The sequence below is a fragment of the Haliotis cracherodii genome, unplaced genomic scaffold (assembly GCF_022045235.1).
Source record: "Haliotis cracherodii isolate W230 unplaced genomic scaffold, xgHalCrac1.p SCAF_6, whole genome shotgun sequence".
NCBI classification, from domain to species: domain Eukaryota; kingdom Metazoa; phylum Mollusca; class Gastropoda; order Lepetellida; family Haliotidae; genus Haliotis; species Haliotis cracherodii.
Genome location: NW_027266319.1, coordinates 23,626,171 through 23,641,408, shown reverse-complemented (window position 1 = coordinate 23,641,408; position 15,238 = coordinate 23,626,171). Strand labels below are relative to the sequence as shown.

General features: G+C 41.3%; 1 protein-coding gene across 2 annotated transcripts in view; it reads left to right on the top strand.

The window, feature by feature from the left end:
- The window catches only part of LOC139444828 (phospholipid-transporting ATPase ABCA3-like), a 50,084-nt gene that overhangs the window by 20,173 nt on the left and 14,673 nt on the right, over positions 1 to 15,238 (top strand). For both annotated transcript variants that reach the window (XM_071225807.1, XM_071225806.1), the window contains exons 5-12: positions 585 to 822; positions 2,649 to 2,822; positions 4,973 to 5,154; positions 10,883 to 11,011; positions 11,783 to 11,912; positions 12,498 to 12,652; positions 13,018 to 13,173; positions 14,884 to 15,094. In XM_071225807.1, coding sequence (XP_071081908.1) covers positions 585 to 822; positions 2,649 to 2,822; positions 4,973 to 5,154; positions 10,883 to 11,011; positions 11,783 to 11,912; positions 12,498 to 12,652; positions 13,018 to 13,173; positions 14,884 to 15,094 — 1,375 coding nt within the window. The remainder of the gene's footprint in view (positions 1 to 584; positions 823 to 2,648; positions 2,823 to 4,972; positions 5,155 to 10,882; positions 11,012 to 11,782; positions 11,913 to 12,497; positions 12,653 to 13,017; positions 13,174 to 14,883; positions 15,095 to 15,238) is intronic.

Here is a 15,238-nt window from a genome sequence, read left to right as displayed (position 1 = left end):
GTAGTAAGAGACATTGGGTCCCGGTGGTTTTCAGTGTGTACTGGGTGACTCGACGCTATCGTTCGCCGACTTGTAATTATCGTTACTCACAGCGTCAATTACTAATTACGTAATCTAGGCTTAATTATTTACTGGCCTCATCTGTATTGCTGGAATGTTGCGGACTCCTATCGCTCACGGCCTGTTGATGATGTCATGACGTGTTGGCGTATATGTCGGAGATGTATCGATAGAGTTGACCATTATCATGGTGAGAAATTAAAATATCGCGAAGAGTAATGATTTTGACGTCATCACTGAATGAATGTTGTTTGACACCGGATGTGGCTAACTGTACTAGCGTGAAACAACGCTCATTCACTCATGCTAAAAGCGTCATAAAAGCCTACTCACTCACTCAATTTCTAACCGTATGTACCCTTGATTAGGTCTCGATGACTTCATTGATTGCAAGTCGTCCTACCCCTATTTCATGGTACCATGCTTGAAATATTAATCACTGGTTTGTCTGGTCCAGATTCGATTATTTAGAGGCCGCCATCCTATGGTTCTCAGAAGTAAACACTCCTTTCTTTTGTCATCAGGAGTCCATGAAGTTGATGGGCTTGAGCGCTGCTGCACATTGGATGTCTTGGTTTCTGACGGTCTTCATCTACATCGTGTTGGTGATGGCGGTGTACACGTTGCTGTGTGGCATTAGCATCAGTGCGAATGGTCCGGTGTTAGCCCAAAGTGACCCCTCTCTTCTCTTCGTGTTTCTACTCTGCTACGGCATGTCGGTCGTCTCATTCTGCTTCATGATCAGCGTGTTCGCGAATAAAGGTGAGAAGGGGGCATAACTCCCATGTTCAAACTAGGACGATTTGATACCCGTGAACATCCTGGTTAGAACTGACCTTCAGCAACCCATGCTTGCCGTATAAGGCGACTGTGCTTGTTGTAAGAGGCGACTAACGGGTTCGGGTGGTCAGGCTCGCTGACTTGGTTGATGCATGTCATCGTATCTCAAATGCGTCGATCGATGCTCATGATGTCAATCACTGGATTGTCTGGTCCAGACTATTTATTTACAGGCCCCCGTCATATAGCTGGAATATTGCTGAGTGCGGCCTTAAACAACACGAAAACAAACAAAGGACGATTTGAAATGTAAGGTCTGAAGATAAATCATAATTACAGATGGTTTTGTTGAAATATTTTTTATCATACAACACACTCATGGTCAGGGGGAATGAGACATCTTTTTTCATCATTCATATTCAAAGTGGAACATGGTTATATTTTTTATGGTTTTATTCTCTGGGCAGTAAAGATTTTTATTGATGGTTAATGTTTTTTGATTGATGAACAGAAAACCAAGATATATTATACATTGACATGTTTGGGATATTGGGGATATTGTTTTTGTATATAAAAATTCTTATTAATAACGGTTAATATGCACTACCTAACGTAAACAAATATTGAAGGTATATCTATAGTTTACACTACCCTTCAAAAGTAAAGTCATTCGATCGTATCCATGACACTCATTATGTCTGACGACATCGGTCGGGAGACACCATAAAGTCTGCCGACAGACCTGTCTCACACACAGACATAAATCTTAAAACTTTCCCGCCATCTTGGTTGTTGCCAACGTCACTTTTCCAAAGTAACATGGCGAAAGAGAATATTTCTGGGGGGGGGGGGGCGGTCGGGTAGTCTCGTGGTTAAAGCGTTCGCTCGACATGCCGAAGACCCGGGTTCGATTCCCGACATGGGTACAATGAGTGAAGCCCATTTCTGGTGTCCCCCGCCGTGATATTGCTGGAACATTGCTAAAAGCGGCGTAAAACCATACTCACTCACTCACTGAATGTGTTGGAGAAGAAGACCTGTTTTTGCAGCTCTAATTTTAGTATTGTCATTAAGACAAAAATTCATGTGACGTAAAAAATCATTTTGAATAATTTACATGCAGACAAGTTATGAAATGCTGACAAACGGTTGACCAAAGTTTATAACTCCTTCTGGGCACCTAGATGTCGGCCTTGACTAGAGCCGGTCTTTATTCCTCGCCGACCGTTGATAAGAGGTAAAATTAAAGCCATAAAGGGCGATACACAGGGCAGATGGAAGCTGAGCAATAGAAGTGCCTCGTGTGTCATTGGGTGGGACATATGATTGTAATACAAGTTGGTTAACTATGTGTTTGTTTGTTGTGTAACGCCGCACTCAACAATATTCCAGCTACATGACAGCGGTCTGTAAATAATCAAGTCTGGACCAAACAAACCATTGATTGATGTCATGAGCATCGATCCACGCAATTGGGATACGATGACATGCATGCAGCGAGCCTGATCACCCGATCCCGTTAGTCTTCTCTCACAAGCATAGTCGCCTTTTACGGCAAGCATGGGTTGCTGAAGACCTATTCTACTCCGGATCTTCATGGGTATTACCGACCAGTACCCCGACGTGGTGGAACATTGCTCGTTGTATCGGTAACTGGTTTGTCTATTTCAGACTCAATTATATCGGGGCCGCTGCCCCATTGCTGAGATATCACTGCATGCGGCGTTAAACAACAACGAACAAGCAAACTTGACACATTGCTGTTGGAAGAATATGCATGCATGTAGTTCAACGGAATATGTTTTCAGCCAACGTGGGTGCAGCCATAGCAGGAATCCTCTTCTTCTTCACCTACTTCCCCTACTTCTTCCTCCAATCTCGCTATGAAACTATGTCTCGGTCTGAGAAGCTGAGTGCCTCCATCCTCCTCAATATGGCCATGGCGTACGGGGCGAACGTCATCGCCTTGTACGAAGGGACTGGTGAGTCTTGTATCTTTCTGGTCTGAGAGAGAGAGACAGAGAGAGAGAGAGAGGAAAATATACGGTTTATGTATTACTGATATTCATTGTAATTCATATGTTTTCAGTGTGCAAGGGAGTTAACAGCAAAACATTATTGCGGTTTCATTGGCTATGTGATTTTTAGAAGTTATACAAGCTACAAAAATAACAACATTGCATACTTTGTGGATTATGTGTAACGCCATCTTTGATCTTGATATGGTGAATAATTAAAATAACAGTTAATAATCTTGAACCTGCACTTATTTCTAGCATCCCGTTTGTGTGTAATAAACGGTGACAGCAGCTGGCCATGGCATAATCCCAATATCAAACACTGTACGGGACCGGTAGATGCTTGTTACACACAGATAACGATTTGCGACACAAAAATACACAATAGATACATGTCCTTCACATCTGAAATTTACATAATTAAAACAGCATTGTGACAATCGTTCAGTGGCTTTTTGTTGGCAAGAAGCAGGCTCTTCTCCGACTGAAGGGCATGGGTTTTGATACTTCTTGTGTAAAGCGATCTTTATGCTACGACTATTCTAAGCCTATGTTAAAGAATTGGAGTGACGATCATCTTAGCGCTAAGCTTGCCTTGTGAAAGTGGGCCCTGGTCTGTGATCGCAGTATTTTCCTGCTCAACCTGCAGTATCTCAATGGACGTGTACATTTTTTTATATCTGGATGCTACCCCTCGAGATAATTTGTTGGCCTGGACCCACTGCTCACTGACATATTATTGTGCAAAGTCAGAGTTCGGGATCCTCTTTGGGAGCCCTTCCAATGTCGAAATACATACCTCTGCACAGCGAATTGAGGCACCTCGGACGACTGTGTCACCTCAACCAGCTTATCTGTATTTATTGTTTAGTCCTCTGGAAATACCACGCGGTATCTTCAGTGAAGAAACTATCAACTGTTGAAACATTACACGGGTGTGATGGCCGTCCACACTACGCTCGGTGGTAGAGGGGCAAATTCCGCACATTACAAGTAGCCAATCTCATTAAAATCAGATCTTAGTTCTCGCAACCGCTAAACAAAGATCTGACGGGTCACGTCAGAACAACCTTTCATCCGACCCATCAGAGCATCGCTTACCAGATCGTTTCAATGGGATAACTATCTCAAACACAAGAGACATTCCGTGGCCCCTGCCGGAATGTTCTTTTGTTCACTTTTAAAGTTTGGATCAATTTTTTTTTTAAAACGTGGTCTAGAATTAAAGTCCTCAGTTTGAAACTAGTGCCGAGAAACTCGAGAAAGCTGCTTTCTGATTGCCTCATGTGGATTTCTTGTTAGTCGTTTCATTGATCGGTCAAAGTTCGCGATTGGTTGTTCTGACGTGACCCGTAGTTGGATGTCCTCAGATCTTTATCAAGCGGTGGCGAGATCTAAGATCTGAATTTAATGAGATAGACAAGACGCCAGTCGACTGGTTCCGGGATGTCACGAGTGGAAACCTACACTCATGTAACACCTTCCACCCCAACGCAAAGGAGCAGCTTGACCTTTCATCTACTGTTTGCAATTTATACTTTTTGTCCATAAAAAAACCCATTATCCACGTATGATCACAGAATGTAGTGGTTATTTTAAGAATTGAAATCAATATGGCTTCCGGTTTTGGGCATAGAAAACCCGATGTGCACACTGCGCAAATCCGCTTGGCTTCACAGACTGTTTATTTAATTATTTACACACAAAAACTGAAGGCTACGGTGCCAAAACAGTACGACCGTTCAACGACATAATGCTTTACAAGCGAAGTAGGTAGTCCGCTGATGTGCCTGGCCTAATGTCTTTAGTATTTGAGAAATTTAAACGAAATCATATTAATATGTTAGCTAATCAAAAGCCATGGAATTTACTTTCAATTTGTTAATAGTGAAGAGCTTGCCTGAGTCTATAGTTACCACAGTGATATTCCTCAACTTATTTTCAACCCTATATTTGGACATTGGGATGTAAGAGGTCCCCATACTTCCATGTTTGGTGTAAGAGGCGCCAAATTGTCCCAAATGCCATCAACATATCGGAATTTACCAGTAGAAAATTTAAAAAAAGAAAAACATCCCCCGTCACTTGTCACGTTTATCCTTTTTTTGTTTCAGGTGCAGGAGCTCAGTGGAACAATTTCACCAGCCCAGCCACAGTTGATGACAACTACTCCCTCCTGGACGCAATGGTCATGTTGCTAGGCGACACCCTTATTCATCTGGTCATCACGTGGTACGTGGACAATGTCCGGCCAGGCGAGTTTGGCGTACCCAAACCGTGGTACTTTCCTTTCACCGTAAGTGAACCATCTCATTACACGTATTGCCGCACATACTGCTCTTCACGATGTTCCAGTCCCAAGAATCGCGTCTGGGACAGACAAACCAGTGGTTGATAGCATGAGTGATTGTTCGTGTCGTCAGCTTGGCCATATATTGTAATCACCAGTGCAAGCCCCTTGGGATTACTCAGGTTACAACAGTCTGTCAGTATCTCATGTGAATTTTTTAGAAACTGTGTTTTCAGAAAATAAGTGTATACATTCTTCATGTGTTTTAAGTTTTGGTTACGTGGGTATTTCCCAAGGATCAAATCTTGTTGGCTTCATCTTCGGAACACTGCTGAAACACAAATGATGCTGCTGTAACAATCAAATAAACTGCCGGTCAAAAAAAAGTGTACACTTGAAAATTCACTCTTCATTCTGCCCATTACCGTGCTCCGTCAGATTGCGACCGGGAGACGTCCTGTGCACGTCACCTGTTGTGAGATACTCATTGTTGTGACGCATGTAATATCGCATGTGATGCCCGTATGAAATACATCCCCATCTAATAACTGTTTCCTATTCGTTTCATGATATACTTGTTTTGCTGTCTGTTTAGACCACCATATAAGACAATCTTTGCTATATGTTATCATTATAAGGACTAGTGGACGAAAACTGTTAGTTGGAGTTGCTGTTTTTAAATTTTATTTTTCATATATGGACACTTTGTTAGTGATAATAAGTTAACAGCTGATTACGATAAGGACCAGGGCTTCAATTACACTGAAACGCGATTCTTTAACAGGGTTAGAAACTAACAGTTTTCGTCCACTAGTCCTTATAATGATAACATATAGCAAAACCCTTACAAATGGCAAATTTCTACTAGTCCATATGATACCTTTACCACTGGGCAGTTTGGCAAGGACTATAGGACTAGTGCCAATTTCTAACGCTGTTTAATCAGGAACTGGGTTAATATGGACATAACATACAAACGGGACGCTACAATCCACATTAGCGAGGTTTCACTGTACAAAGAATGTCATAACGAAACGCTGTAATCCCGCTAAACATAATATGCCATTTTCTAAAAAATATCTTCCGGGACTTATTCCATTGGCCTATAAGGCAAATAGTGATGAATGTTTTCGGAATGGATCACTGATAATCGCCAAAAACATTGTTTCAAACATACTGAATCACTTGTAATATCTGTTATGTATCTCTTCAGTATCCCCTTGAGTACGTTATATAAAGGTTGCAGATGAAACAGATTATAAAACGTCTTGTCACCCGATGGGCCCTCAACTCATATAGCTCATAATAAATGCGTCTGCCAGCAGACAAGATAGCTTAGGCAACACATTGTCAATTTTTCGTTTTCGCCCCTACTGAAAAGCAGCCGGTCTAAGAAATAAATAAACATAAGAATATTTATTTTTGTTATGTAATATAGACCATCTTATTCAATATAAAATGTAATATACAAATTCCATGTCTACATCACTATCAGCGATTCAAGAAGGAAGCTGTAGTTTTAACTCCACGGCAGAATGACTTTCATATAAATAAATAAATGATTGACATAGCTATTTACTTTCTTTTTTTTCGACCGATCCGTGAAACATGAAACTAACAAAGTGTGGCCTTATCTCTGTGTTACACAAGGGTAGCTAGCGTCTTTCATAACACAAACCGCACCTCCCCACGTGAACGACAACAAATCATGGAGACATAAGGTCACACTGATAAGGCCCTTCTTCTCTCACCCGATATAGGATTTATCACCGTGTCAAGGAATGTCTGGTCCAATGACCTCCTTTAACTCACAGGTGATATTGCTACTAGCGTGACCTGCTATTGTCAGTCAGTGAATCGTTATTTATCACAACTCACGTGGCATGCTATGTTTAGTCATATATCACTAGTGTCAAATCACTGTTTTGTCACATGCTCATTTCATTCACGTTTCGCACTGTCATGCAATGCACATGCAATGAGCACTTTGAACGATCCATTTTGATTCATAGTTTTGCTTTTGCATTTTTCTAGTTTTGGCGATCACAAAATGTAAGAAAGTTATTATTTTTGTTTGAACGTGTTGGTTTCTTCTTGTCTGTGTGTGCTTAGAAATAGTTGTAAATAACAATAGCACTTCAAAATATTTGATTACACACTTAAAGTTAACATATTTTACTGACTCATATAAGTCTAAAGACACCGCAGCAAGTCTACATGCAATAATATATTAGTGAGTAAATAACAGGGAAAGAAATGATATGAGTATCAAATTTCATATTCGTAATTTCCCGTTGAATTATATTACTCCCAGCAGCATGGATATGGATGTAGTTATTATATGTAAGTTCTCCAAGCATCGCTTCATGCTGATTGGCAAATTCATGCAACTGGTTTCATTGTTCACAACGTGGCCTCTATCGAGGTAACGATATATCAACGCATTGATGAAATATTTGATCAAAATGACATTTTCTCTTGTTCATAACATCCGTGGTAGAAAAGGTCTTCAGCAACCCCTGCTTGCCGTAAAAGGCGACTATGCTTGACGTTAGAGGCGACTAACGGGACCGCGTGGTCAGGCTCCCTGATTGGGTGATGCATGTCATCGATCCCAAATGCGTGGATCGATGAGCATGTTGTCAGTCACTGGATTGTCTGGTCCAGACTCAATTACACAGAGACCGCTGTCATGAAGCTGGAATATTGCTGAGAGCGGCGTTACACAACAAACAAAAACATAGTTAACCAACTCGTATTACAATCAGATGTCCCACCCCATGACACACGAGGTAGTTCTATTGCTCAGCTTCCATCTGCCCCGTGTGTCGCCCTTTACGACTTTAATTTCACCGCGTATCAACTGTCGGCGAGGAATAAAGACCGGCTCTAATTCAGGCCGACATCTGGGTGCCCAGAAGTTATAAACTATGTCAACCGTTTGTCAGCATTTCATAACGTGTCTGCATGTAAGTTATTCAAAATGATTTTTACGTCACGAGAATTTTTTTTTCGTAATGCCAATACTAAAATTAGAGCTGCAAAAACAGGTCTTCTTCACCAACACATTCAGACATATTCTCTTTCGCCATGTTGGTTTGGAAAGGTGACATTAGCAGCGTTTCCTTGGCAACAACCAAGATGGCGGGCAAGTTTTAAGATCTTTGTCTGTGTGAGACTTTATGGAGTCTCGACCGATGTCGTCAGACATAATGAGTGTCTTGGACTTAAGGCTCTAGAGTTGATGCATGTCATCGTATCCCAATTCCGTAGATCGATGTTGAGGATGTCAGTTACAGGATTGTCTGGTCAGGACAATATTTACAGACCGCTGGAATATTTTTCAATGCTGCGTTAAAAAACAAACGAACAAAGATAGTAGTTAAGGAATTTTTTGAACTAACAAGTCTTGATGTCGTAAATATTAAACTAATATTTTCTTCCCCTTCACCAAATCTAAAACCGCACCAAAATTTGTTGTTTTTGAACACATTGAACTAACATTACCTCTGAAGATAATTCTTTGAAATGACTATTTAGTTATATTTAAACAGACATGTTGTTACTGTATTAGTTAATATGAAAATTAGTTCTTTATAACACAACGGGACGCTTTCCGTGAATGAATCAGAGCTCTATGTCTGCCCTGCAAACCTATAGCTATATCTCTCTGGTTGTGCTTCAAATCATATGTAGTTTCAGAGAATAACATTCGAGCTATGGGAATTACCGTATTCGCCGTAATTAGCGCCACGCTCTAATAAGCGCCCACGGCGATTTTGTTAATATATTGGCTAGTAAACAATCCTAATTAGCACCCCTTCCGATTGATTAGTGTACACAAGACTTACATCAGTGGTAGAAACAAACTGTTTTAGTCCACTAGTCCTTATAAAGATAACGTATAGCAAAACCCTCACAAATGGCAAATTCCTACTAGTCCTTATGATACCTTAACTATTGATCAGTTTGGCAAGGACTACAGGACTAGTGCCAATTTCTAACACTGCTTACATATGCGCGTATGATACGCACTCGTGTGTACCCATAATTATGGGCAGTTAAATTCTGGAAAAATATATCTGTCGTATATATAAACATTTCAGACTGTCAGCATAAACCACGAAATTTACCATCTTTCAACTCCAAAAATATTCCATATTTCTCATTTTTGAGAGCGCCCTGGGTGCTTATTGCGTCGAGTACGGTACGTATGTTCTGTCAACTGAGTGATAATTATTATTACACAGTTGTTCGAATGTTATTCTATATATTACCCATAGCCATAGTGAGTTTTATCAACCCTCTCCTTGCTCATTATCATTACTTGAAGTTTGCATTTTTGAATTTCAGTCGTGTTATTGTATCGCACTTTTCTTGATCGTTTGAGGCGCCGGAATTCGCTGTGCAGAGTTACGTCCCTTAGTCGTGCAAAAAAACCATTGGTCGCTAGTTCGAATGCCGGTTCGCCCCTGGGTTTCACCAAAGTGGTAAACGTCTATTTAAACCTGCCTCACTTTCCTCCCACGCCAACCTGACTCGCCGTGATTTTACTGCAATATTGTTAAAATCGAAGTTAAACCAACTCATCCAATCACCCAGTGATTCTAAGGCGCCGCAGTTCGTTGTGCAGTCTTATGTCCCTTGGGTGTAGCAGAAAGACATGATTGTGGGTTTAAATCATATTTCACCACGGTTATGTTTCTCGGGCTCGGGGGTTTCACGAATGTGGTAAACGTCTCAGACGTTCATCACTTTGGGCTTTCCTGCCAAACAAAGCTGACACGCCGTGATATAACTAGAATACTGTTCAAAGCAGCGTTAAGCCAAACTTACTCACTCACTCACGAAACGCTGGGAAACCAACAGCGAATTGTTTTTAACAGTGACAGATCTTAGAAGATCTCGAGGTATCGTGACCAAGTGTAGAGATTTTACGAGCGAGTGTTTAAACTGATCACCGCCATGATATTGCCGGAATATTTCTAAATTCGGCGTAAAACTATACTCACTCACTCAAGCATTTACTCTTCTACAAATGTGCCTGTTGTCGATTGCCCCTCGAGCTTACGGCCGCTCTGTATTGTAAATAATATGATACATATAATGGGCCAAGTCCACACCCTAAGGCATACATTATAAGCCCGGTTTATGGATTAGTTTGCACCCGAATTTCATTGTTGTGTATTGTCTGTTGTTGAATGTTTAGGTTGTCAGCGCTGATTTGGATATCCCTGAATAACAGTATTCATTGTCATGTTTGCGTGTTTATTCTGTCTGTTGTGTATTGTCTGTTGTTGAATGTTTGCGTTGTTAGCGCTGATTTGGATATCCCTGAATAACAGTATTCATTGACATGTTTGAGGGTTATATCATGCATAGGTTTCAATTCTGTCTTCAATCATTATTCAAACTCACAAAGATTGGTGCAAAAGGTCACAACTGCTTCTACTCGATTCATAATTGGGGGTGGGGGTGGGGGGTGGGGGGAGGTTCAGATAGGGAGGTTCCGGAATAACGAGGGTTCGTGTCTGACTTAAGACAATAAAAGAAACAAATTAATCAACAAATACGATTAAAACATTGTGTCCAAAATGTAAGAAACGTTTCTTCAAGAAATATTTATCAAGGATTCTTTTAGTTATTTCAATTTTTAAATAGACTACCTACAGTCTATATTCGCTACTGTGTATCGATATACTAGATTGTTTAACCTGCCATTTTAATTCTTTAGGGAACTTATTGGTGTGGCGCAGGGAAAGTCAAAGTTGATGCAAGTGATGTCAAGCACTCCGACGAGCGACATTTTGAGAAGGAACCGAATGGTCTCAATCCAGGTGTATGCATTAAGAATCTAAGTAAGGTGAGTCACTCAGAACTGGAACAGCTGACCTGTGTCTTAGTTAGCTGACACGCCGTGAAATAACTGAAATACTGCTAAAAGCTACGTTAAAGGCAACTCACTCACTCAACAGTTTAGTAATAACCTCAAATGGTCTCTATTGTTACGACTATTGTAAACTGTAAATGCTGAACAACGGAAGTTGCATTAATCCCAGTACCAAGAAACTTGTTGGAGTCAGTATACTGTGTGTGAATGGGGTATCCGTGTTAAACTGCGGTATGGTTTGTTTGTTTGTTTGTTTGTTGTTTAACGCCGCACTCAGCAATATTCCAGCTATATTACGGCGGCCTGTAAATAATCGAATCTGGACCAGACAATCCAGTGATTGACATCTTGAGCATTGATCCACGCAATTGGGATTACATCAACCAAGTCAGCGAGTCTGACCACCCGATCCCGTTAGCCGCCTTATACAGCAAGCATGGGTTGCTGAAGACCTATTCTACCCCGGACCTACACGGGTCTTGGGCATGGTGGGCCAGCACTATTAAACCGGCATTTGGACGGACTGGTACAAGCAGTCACACACACGTGCATACACGTCGCTATATAAGTGAAATATCAGGAACGCGACGTTAAACCCCATTTCACTGTACCCCATTTTCAAATCAGTAGTATTTTACGTCCGCATCAAACTGGAACTCATGTCATCAGTCAAGATATTTATTTTGCAATTAGAAAAGGTTAATAAAACATGATATGTAAATATTGATATGATTGTGCTAATAGGTTTTCGGCTCCGGGTCTAAGAAGAAGGTAGCAGTCAATGGAATGAATCTCAACATGTACGAGGGTCAGATCTCTGTCCTCCTGGGTCATAACGGTGCTGGAAAAACTACAACCATGTCTGTCCTTACCGGTGAGTCGTTTCTTCGTTTGTTTGTTAGTTGTTTAACGCCGCTCTCAGTAATATTCCAGGTATATGACGGCGGTCTTTAAATAATCGAGTCTGGACCAGACAATCCAGTGTTTGACATCATGAGCATCGATCCACGCCATCGGGATACGATGACATGCATCAACCAAGTCAGCGAGCCTGACCACCCGAACCCGTTAGTCGCCTCTCACGACAAGCATATATAGTCGCCTTTTACGTTAAGCATGGGTTGCTGAAGATCTACACCGGATCTTCACGGGTGCATTCTCCCTATACTCTCTGATGTCTCATGTACTAAACATCGGTTTTGATTCTGCCCCGACGCGGTTAAAAACATATGGCAGTCACCCTCAGAGCCACACACACTAAAGGAGCTGATGTTACAGCAATGATGCAGTGATGGAGGATGTAGATAGAGGATGTATCTGCATCAACCCACAACAGAGCAGCACTGTTTCAGGGCATCGATTATATTTATTTTCCATGCAAGGGGTCCCAAGATTTCGCTACAACCAGTGTTCACTTCGTCAAGACTATTTAACAAAATCGTTATGTTCTTTCCCCAAGGATTTATTCCCCCATCTGGAGGAACCGCACTCGTCAATGGCCACGACATTCGAACAGACATCCAGGGTGTCCGACAGAGCCTCGGACTGTGTCCCCAGCACAACATTCTGTTTGACACTCTCACCGTGGTGGAACACATGGAGTTCTTCGCCGATGTACGTATGGCTGGACCATCCTACAGAGTTGGGGAGAGGGGTGAGGGGTGGGGGGTGAGGGGTGGGGGATCCAATGTCAGCCTCCAGACTGAATGTTACAGTAGTAATTTTAGTAGTAAAATGTTTATAAAAGTGTCACATGCACAACATTTACAATATAAAATTGATGCATATAAGACAAAAGGTGTATGGAGTGCGTGTAGCTAGACATAGGCTTATATTGCTCACTCACCTATTGAAACATCACATCCTCAGCTACTTTGTTATGACTCTCTGTTCTGGACTGAAGCGTTTGTCATATAATGTGGCCATGCCTACCTAGGCAATATTGTAAACCAATTTATCATCGCTCTGTCCATTTGCAGTTGAAGGGATGTAAGAAGCACGAAGCCAAAACAGAAGTTGACCGAATTATCCACGAAGTCGGTTTGGACTTGAAGCGACACACCCAGTCCCAGCATCTGTCCGGGGGCCAGAAGAGAAAACTGTCGGTGGGGATAGCCCTCATCGGGGGGTCCAAGGTGGGATATATTCATATTAACCCCGCGTACGTGTAATTATACCAATCTGCAATATTTAACAGTGCCCCACCAAACGATCTGTCATTTTGAAGAATACTAAATATATTATCCAGGTTCAAAGGGTTCAGTATTTTGAATAACGTCACACTAACAAATATTCCGGCTAAATTACGACGATCTGTAAATAATCGAGTCTGGACCACACAACCCAATGATTGACACCATGGGCATCGATCCGCACTGTTGTAATACGATGACATGCATTCAACCAAGTCTGCGAGGCTTAGCTTCCGATCAATTTGTTCACCTCTTACGACGAGCATAGATTGCTGGACCTATGTTTTTTACCAGAATCCCCACGTGTTCAAACATATGGACGAATTTAAGTTTGTGTATTGGTGACACGGAAGTTACTTGCACCGCAACCCTGATAAAACCGTAAAAAATGTGTTTAGAATGTAAACACGTACAAGGCATGTTTAGATCTAGATCTAAACATGTTTGGGAACGTGTTTAAATCCAAATCGGAATACTCATTTGGTGTACGCCCGTTTGGGGTCTAAACACAGGAAATGAGCTGTCGTTTAAACAACACCTAAACACAACATCCCATAATCTGAACATGTTAAGAATTTAAACATGTTTAAATAAAGCACATGTATTTAGGCAGCAAGTCATATGTGGGTAAGATGTATAATATATATTGAAATTAGCAAATCAGCTTCACATGCATAAAACAAATACCACCAAGACTTACAATGAATTTTATCTCACCTTACATTATAATACTAGCTTCTGATTGGTTAAAGGGCTGGCAATTATTTGTCACAAGTTTGTGAAAGTTACATGGGTGCATGGTTAATGGGAATGAGTAATCGTTGGAAAGAAGTAGCTTTTAAAATAAACTTGAGCTTATCTCACGTGCATGATACGCGTACATACGAAATGCAAGAATTATGAAAATATGTTTTTAAATATTCCCTACAGTAAATTATTACACTAAACATGTTCAAGTTCTTCGGCAACAATCATAACAGGGAGCCACGTCCTGTTCTAGACTGGTTTACCTTCCATGGAGTGCTTGCGCTTACGCCTGCAGCCGCTAGGAGGCGAAGGGCAGGTAACCAGTCTAGCTCTATCCGACCTATTCACTCACTACGTTGCGGGTTTCAAATGTTTTCTAAAATATCTGTCTGTCTTCATGTGCAGATCTAATTACAACATTGAAACTATTACTTTGAAAGGATTAATTATGAAAAGTTTTTGTGAAAACTTAACCACTGTAGGTATATCAATGTCAACGGTATCATGTATACCACTATGATTTTGTCAACTGAATACCCCATGTTCGTTATTGTAAATCTTGCTGGGGTTCATGCTTTAATGCAGCTTGTAGCAAAGGTACTGTAAATCCCCATGGTCCCTTGTATAGTGATCTACATTCAGTGGCTGGCGATCTATAGCTCGTTTTTATCACATATTGTTATGAAAGATGATATTGCCGATGTGATGTTAAATTGAAACTCACTCACTCACGCACTCACTTAACATTGTGTAACCGAGTCGTTCCCAGTGAACTCTGTTACTCAGGTTGATATTACTTTTCTGGCCGCAATTCAATGTGTTAGTAGTATTGGTTAACTGAGACGACACAGGGTCACTATGCACATGTTCCATCAACTTCTATGTATGCATGCATTCCGTGTTCAGATCGTCATCTTGGATGAGCCGACTTCCGGCATGGATCCTGCAGCCAGGAGACAGACATGGGACATCCTTCAGAGGAACAGACAGGGTCGGACCATGCTGCTGACCACTCACTTCATGGACGAGGCTGACCTTCTGGGTGACCGCATCGCCATCATGGCAGAAGGGGTGGTCAAGTGCTGTGGGACATCGTACTTCCTGAAGAAACTCTATGGTATTTATTGTTACCTTTATCGGTTGTGTTAGCATTGTATTGAGCAAACATTAGCATGCGTCAGTGCTGTTTTATATGTTGAATCCTTCGATCTCGTGGGATTATCTAAAATTAGGTTTTGGTGCACTCTACCGCCACACAGAT